At 47.0% G+C, this 7862-nt stretch overlaps 1 protein-coding gene across 4 annotated transcripts in view; it reads left to right on the top strand.

Annotated features, from left to right (window-relative positions):
• Positions 1-2457: 2457 nt before the first annotated feature.
• The window catches only part of PEX7 (peroxisomal biogenesis factor 7), a 79515-nt gene continuing 74110 nt past the window's right edge, over positions 2458-7862 (top strand). For 2 of the 4 annotated variants that reach the window (XM_074990488.1, XM_074990487.1), the window contains exon 1: positions 2460-2718. In XM_074990488.1, coding sequence (XP_074846589.1) covers positions 2592-2718 — 127 coding nt within the window. In that variant the 5' untranslated portion in view covers positions 2460-2591. Of the gene's footprint in view, positions 2719-7862 lie in introns of all 4 variants that reach the window. The other 2 variants (XM_074990485.1, XM_074990486.1) reach the window with 2 other exon arrangements.

The following is a 7862-nucleotide window of genomic DNA, read 5'->3' as shown; positions in this document are numbered from 1 at the left end:
GGGTATAGCTGCACTGCACCTGAGAGAGGTGTGATTCCTAGAATGGGTAGAAAGGTTGACACACTATCTCCAAATACAATAGTTTACTACATATAGCAGCGTGAACATTGTGCTCAGGCTCAGCCAAAGAGTTTGCAGGGCCCAAGGTAGCATGCTGACAGCAGGACCCGACCAATGGTAGATGGGCGGTAATCAGCTGGAGCCCAGGGCCCTGAGGGCACAGTAAGGTTACCATGTTAGACCTTTTGAAAAAGAGGAGACCCCTTAGAGGAATCATAGAATGCTAGGACTGGAAGGGACCTTGAGAGGTCATCGAGTCCAGCCCCCTGCCCTCATGACAGGATCAAGTGCTGTCTAGACCAACCCTGACAGACATTTATCCAACCTGTTCTTAAATATCTCCAGAGATGGAGATTTGACAACCTCCCTTGGCAATTTATTCCAGTGTTTGACCACCCTGACAGTTACGAACTTTTCCCTAATGTCCAACCTAAACCTCTCTTTCTGCAGTTTAAGCCCATTGCTTTTTGTTCTAGCCTCAGAGGCCAAGAACAAGTTTACTCCCTCCTCCTTATGACACCCTTTTAGATACCTGAAAACCACTATCATGTCCTCCCTTCAATCTTCTTTTTTAAGCCCAATTCTTTCAGCCTTTCGTCATAGGTCATGTTCTCCAGACCTTTGATCGTTCTTGTTGCTCTTTTCTGGACCCTTTCCAATTTCTCCACATCTTTCTTGAAATGCAGTGCCCAGAACTGGACACAATAGTCCAACTGAGGCCTAACCAGCACAGAGCAGAGCGGAAGAACGACTTCTCGTGTCTTGTTCACAACACACCTGTTAATGCATCCCAGAATCATGTTTGCTTTTTTTGCAACAGCATCACACTGTTGACTCATATTTAACTTGTGGTCCACTATAACCCCTAGATCCCTTTCTGCCATACTCCTTCCTTGACAGTCACTTTCCATTCTGTATGTGCGAAACTGATTGTTCCTTCCTAAGTGGAGCACTTTGCATTTGTCTCTATTAAACTTCATCCTGTTCACTTCAGACCATTTCTCCAATTTTTCCAGATCATTTTGAATTTTGACCCTATCCTCCAAAGCAGTTGCAACCCCTCCTTCCTTGGTATCATCTGCAAACTTAATAAGCATACTTTCTATGCCAATATCTAAATTGTTGGTGAAGTTATTGAACAGAACCGGTCCCAATGCAGACCCGGCGGAATCCCACTTGTTATACCTTTCCAGCAGGATTGAGAACCATTAATAACTACTCTCAGAGTATGGTTATCCAGCCAGTTTTGCACCCACCTTACAGTAGCCCCATCTAAGTTGTATTTGTCTAGTTTATGTGTGTCAATATCTACCAACTCACATATTAATGTGTCATATATACTATACCACATTAATACAGTGTGAGTCGGTAGATTCTGATACAGATACACTCCCTCGCAGAAGTGTCCTCTTTTTTATATGGTAACCCTAGATCTGTACAGGGACCAAGACAACCAATTTGCTTACCTTGCCCTGAGACTGTGCCTGGTTGAGACACCAGCAGGAACTTGGGCTGAAAACATAGCAGTGTAAAGCAAAAGGCTTTAAAAGAGACTGATTTTGAAAAGATTTTATTGCTACCCTGCATACTCTGAATGATGCCTATCAGTCGCTGAGCCTGTATACAAGAAGACAGATCCTTAGCCAGTGCACTGTATGTATGTACACTGGCACAGCTCTAGTGAAGTCAATGAAGTAGGGCTCATTTTACACCAGCTGACAGAATATGAAGGAGAAGTAGATTCATAGGTGTTAAGGCTGAGTCTTGTAGTCTGACCACTTGCTTACCACAGGGCATCCCCTAGGGAGGCTGAAGTTTTCACTTCAATGACTATCTGATGAAGGGGAACCTCAGTATTTGTAGGGCAGGACCCAAACCAGAGCTGGCTGCAGAGGGGTGCGTGCACTGCTCCTCCCACCTGGGCTTGAAGCAGCATGGAGAGAATGGGCTGTGGGCCAGGAGGGCACAGGGGGTGGACACTGGAACAGAGAACACAACACAGGCGGGCAGCAAAGGGCAAGGGGCACTGGCAATACCCCCCATACGCACACACACACCCCACAGCTGTGGAGCAGAGAACACAACACCGGCGGGCAGCAAAGGGCAAGGGGCACTAGCAGTACCCCCCCCACACACACACACCAGCAGGTAGCTCCAGGCCGGTGGGGGACAGCCCCCCTCTCCACCCACCCACGCTTCATCCTAGTGAGGACCGGACGGGGACCCCCGACCTCAGGCTCCCGCTTTGCCCCCGCCTAGCCGCAGTGGCTGGGTGACGTCGGTGCGTGGTGAAGGTCAACCCCCGCGCCGGGGGCGGGGCCGAGACTTGCCTGTTGCCCCGACAACAGCCCGCCCTCGGGGACCCCAGGAGGAGGAGCTGTGCTGCAGCGTCTCGCGCGAGCTAAAGATAGCTGCGGCGCCGTACGCGCGCCCGGGCCCGCCCCTTTGTTTGGCGCTTCCGGAGCGGCCCACGTGCTCCGGTGGGGAAAGGGGACTCGCTTCCCCCAATCGGCCTGCCCGGCCCTGCAGCCATGAGCGGGGCCGCTGGGCGCGTCCGGGCCTTTCGGTTGCCGGGGCGACACGGCTACGCGGCGGAGTTCTCGCCCTACCTGCCCGGGCGCCTGGCCTGCGCCGCCGCACAGTACTACGGGATCGCCGGTGAGGGCGGGGCCGCGATTCCCCCTGTGGCGGGGCTGCAGCCCGCCCGCTCCTGAGCCTACAATGAGCCGGGGGGCCCGGGAGATGCGCGGCCGTAGCTAACTCCGAGGCCCCCGCCTGCCAGCCCCTGCTCCCCCTTCCAGTGCTACAGCGCAGCGGGGCTGCCGCCGCTGCTTCCTGGCGCCTCAGTTGTCCGACCCTCTCTTTGAGACGTGGGGCAGCTGAGACTCCTGAGGCGCCTGGAAGGTTCTTTCCGCCTCTTGGTGCTGCTTCCACAGGCGGCGCTGCTGGACATAGCTTGCGGCTACTGACTTGGTTCGCTGGCCTAGTCAGTTATTCTGCTGGGTGGGTTCCCCCATCGCCATAGCGTGGAGAGAAAGGAGTGCGCAGCTGGCTCACGCTCCATAGTGTGTGAAATATGCACGGGGCTCTTTTGACCTGTCAGGTGTTTAGCCTCGGAGTTGTAGCACAATCTCCCTGTGTTCCAGGTTCACATTTTCTTTTTAGAGAAAGCAAAGTTGTCGCCTCACACGGGCTACACGTTTTAAACCCATGCAAAATGTTAATGCTTGCTTGACTGAGTATGCCTTTCAAAGTCGGGCTGCTTGTCAAGTCCTGGCACTCACATGCAGGAAATGTCTTCTGCCATTATTTTTGGGGCTTTTCAAACATTGTCTAGTGGTTAAATTGTGTTCCGAGCTGTTCATCTAGCTTAATAAATTTATGGTTACTGTTTGTGGGCGTCCCACAAATGGTAATTTGCAATGTCTAGTAAAAATGGATAATTTTAAAACACTATTTATGAAACATGTAGGATAAATCTACAGTAGCAAATTCTTTCTTGGGAGTGGAGGTAGGGACTTTTCCAAAAGAACCCATGGAGTGTCTACACACACAAAGCTCTCTTTCTCTTTGAAATCAAAAGAATGCGGCACTTTTTCTGGCAGCCCTCTTTCTCTCCTAGATGAGGAAGAGAGCCTTTTTCTGAAAGATTCTTTTGGGAAAAAACGTATAGACACCCTGGGGGCTTTTTTTTTTTTTTTTTTTTTTTGGAAATAGCAATCCTCATGGCTTCAGATTTTTTGATCTCTTGCCTGCCCTTTCAAGAGTGGGGGCTGTATGGGTGCTTTCTATTGGAAGAGTGGATAGATTTTTTTGATCCCCTTTTTTGTGTGTGTGGACGCACTGTTTCAAAAGAAGCTTTTTTTTTTTTGGAAGAGGTCTTCTGAAAGAATTTCTTTCAAAAGATGGGTATAGTGGAGGCATAGCCATAGTGTTTTCAGTACAATAGGTACAGAAATATATCATTGTTAAAATATAATAAAAATAAAATATTGCTTGTTTTCATCACATGAGCCCATAACCTCCATTAGATACAGAAGGAATACATCCACAATAAGCCAGCCTAGACCTCCAATCATGCAGATATTTAGGGGTATGCATCCCTTTAGTCACATAACTGGGCCTACATGTGCATGGGGTATTAAAATCATCTGATGTTTTGCCATTTCATTAAAATGAAAAAAGTGGGCTCTTTTGCCTGCAGAAGAAAGAAAAAAAGACTGTTGGCTAAAGCTCCTGAGATGTAAAAGCTGCACAGCAGAGAAAGGAATACTGTTTTTATAGTACTTTAGTGTCCAGTGGTTGGTTAGAGTTTGGTCTTATTTCAGTTGCTGTGTTTAGTTTAGGGGTGCTGGGTAGTCAAGAGGTCAGATTTGATGGTCTGGTCTTAAACATTAATGCTTTAATTCTAAACTTATCTTCTGGAAATGAAACAAGGTAGACTACTGGAAAAAATACAAACACTGAGTTGTTGAGTGGAGGTAGATGAATGACCCATTAACACTTGCAGTAACATGCAAAAACTTAGAAATACATATTTAAAATAAAGTATGTTGTGTGGCCAACTAGTGTTTAGCAAATCATAGGACCTGCTTTTGAGAGAAAATTTATTCAAGTAATAAAGACATTGATGTCAGCCTTATGTAAGTTTTTTTTAAAGTTGATTTTGATGTCAAAAAATGTGACCAGCCTTCTTGCATATTCACATGGCTGGAGCTAATGCATTTTTATATGCAAATTGGGCATTATGTTTCTAACTAAGCATTTAGATAACACAAACCAGCAGTCATGTACCACTTTAAAGACTAAAAAAAATAATTTATGAAGTGATGAGCTTTCGTAGGACAGACCCACTTCTTCATCACCTAATAAATTATTTTGTTAGTCTTTAAAGTGCTACATGACTGCGGGGCCATATCTACGCTAGAGGAAAACTTTGAAATGTCCATGCCAATGGCCAAGTGGGAGAATACTAAAGAGAGGCTGAAATGAATATTCAGTGCCTCATTAGTGTGCTGGTGGCCACGGCACAGCTGATAGGAATAAGGGGATTTCAACATTTGCAGGGTCCTTTTGAAAAGGACCCCCATGTAGACAAGCCACGTGCAAGCGAAACATGGCCCTTTTGAAGTGCCATGGCTGGCAGCATGCTAATGAGGTGCTGAATATTCATTTCAGTGCCTCATTAGTATTTTCCAATTTGGCCATTAGCATGGCCTTTTCGAAGTTTTCCCCTAGTGTAGACGTAGACCTTGTGGATCCCAGACTGGAACATGCCTGCAGGAGTCAGGCACCTTAGGGCAAGACAACACTAGGGGACAAAATTGATGCAAGATACAAATTGCATAGCTGGACTCAACATACTTTGCATCGATTTTTCTGTTCCATCCCCATAGCAAGAGGACGACGGGAGCAACTCTCGTGTTGACTTCCCTTATTCCTTCTGACTGTGAGAAGTACTGGGATCGATGGCAGATCTCTTAGCTTTTGATTTAGTATGGCTCTACTGTGTGTGCTAAATCGAATCCCAGAAGATTGACTACCAGCACACTGACCTAGCTGTAAGTGTCTACAAACCCTTAGACACCCCTTGTAAAATTAATTAGATGTCTGCCTTGCTCCATTTGGAACACTGCTTTGACTCTGAGCTAAAGGAAATTCTTATGTGGGGCTTCTTCAGCAGTGTCTCTTGTCAAAGTTGTTCCGCTGTAGATAAATCACTAAATAATCTTTGGGTATAGAGGGAGAGATTGTGAATGATTCCTTAGCTTGGTGATTAGGGAGGGCACCCATCTGGGAAGTGGGACACCCAGGTTCAGTCCCACAGCTTCCAGTAATTCTTCCATTATTAATCCACAGTGGAACAGCTTCAATAGGTGATACTGAAGTTTAGGGCCAGTTTAAGTGGAAGTAAGGGAAGCAGCATTTTATTTTTATAATCTACAAAGTACCCTGATTAATCACTGTACATTATTTGTAGTACCTCCTGCCTGCAAAATGTAACAATAACATTATTGAGGCAGATGAGCATTAAGAATGTAATTTAATCACTAAACAGAGTAAAGCCTAAAAAGTCCAAAGTGTAATGCCAGCAGATACTTTTGCATGGGAGTGACCAGACTCATACAAGCAGCTCATCTGAGTTATACGTGTTGTATCAGACTGTCCCATAGCTTGGCAGTTAAAACACCTTTCTGAGTAGTTCAGTCTTTTCTCCTGGTTCCAATCTTTTCTCTCCCCCAATCCCCCAAAAGGCTGTGTCTACACTACAAGACAAATTTGAATTTAAGGCAGTTAGCTTGATATTACCACGACTGTCTTCAGTGAGAATGCCATTAGCTTGATTTACGGAGCACTAATCTCAAGATTACAAAATTGCAGTTACCTGACGGGTATAGCATCAAGCTCAGATTCAGAAGTTTGATTAAAGGCAAGAGTGGAATGCCACGTCTTAAAATGAATTTATTAGCCTCCAGAAGTGTCCCCATCTATCCCATAAAGCTATGGGCGCTGCACCTAGCTCCCAGCTACTAGCAGGAACTGGGAAACTGACCAGGCTGCTGCACTGCTGTGGGAGGGGCCAGGCACCCTGCTGCCGGGCTGTTTGAGATGCATGTGGGGCTAGGCACCCATCCACCGGGCTGCTGGAGCTGCACGCGGGGCCAGGCATCGCACTGCCAGGCACCTCAAGTTGCATGTGGGGCCAAGCACCCTGCCAACAGGCTGCTTAAGCCGCTCAGGGCCAGACACCCATGGGCAGGTGCCCATCCTGCAAGTGTCCTTGGCCACCTGCAACCAGGCGCCCCCAGTGGGGTCCAGCACCTCTTCCACCAGAGCCAGTGAGTGGAAGGGGTTTGGGTTTTTTTTGAAGAAGGTTCTTTTTTGGGGGGTGGGTGTTTTTGGGGGGTTGGTTTCGGGAGGCTTTTTGAGGAAAGTTGGGGAGGGACTGGGGCTGGGAAAGCCTGTGGGGGGTGGGAGTAAACCCTCACATTTAACAGACTATGGGGAAGAACGGATGGCCCTGTTAGTCCATTAAATGGAGGGTTTACGGTACTATTGGGAGCCAGGAAATTGACCAGAGCTGTTGTGCTCTCAGTTTCCCGCATCCCCAAAGCTGTCGGATCTGGGAAACTGATAGTGCTGCTGCTCCTGGCTCAGTATGCGGGGCTGAGGGAATGCTGGGATAGGTTCCCACAAGGCACTGCTGCAACAGTCGATGTTTGGTGATTTCAGCATGGAAGCAGTATGTTGAATTTGTTGGGAGCCTGTGGAAAGTGAGAATAGTCAAAATCGAATTTAGAAAAACTGGCATTATAACATCGATTTCAATAAATTCAAATTTATCTTGTAATGTAGACATAACCAAAGAGAGTGAATTTAACTGGGGTGTCTCACATGAGGTGAATGCTTTAACCACTGATTTAAAAGTTATAATGAAGGTGAGTTCCAGCAACATCATCATTGCCTCCAGCCAGGTTTTGAATGGGCTACTAATTTATGGTCATGCCAGAGCAGGCCCCACAGATGATTATAGATGGCTAAATGGTATCTTCCACCAGTTGTGATTCACTGCAGAGCTTAGGCAGATGTCAAATGTCTAGGCATCTAGGGTAAGACAGCAGTGCTTGTGCTCCTGGACAGAAACTGAGGCACATGGGAACAATTTTATGTGAAAACATAGGTGTCAAGTGAGTTTAGGAGCCTGTAGGGCTCAGTGGGAGTTGTGTGCATCACAGTGGAACCAAAACTGGGGCTTCGGCCCCTACACCTGAGGTTTAGGGGTTTTAAGTATCTTTGTGAAT

This window comes from Carettochelys insculpta, chromosome 3, assembly GCF_033958435.1.
Source record: "Carettochelys insculpta isolate YL-2023 chromosome 3, ASM3395843v1, whole genome shotgun sequence".
In the NCBI taxonomy this organism is placed as follows: Eukaryota; Metazoa; Chordata; order Testudines; family Carettochelyidae; genus Carettochelys; species Carettochelys insculpta.
This window is presented reverse-complemented; position numbering and strand designations above follow the sequence as displayed.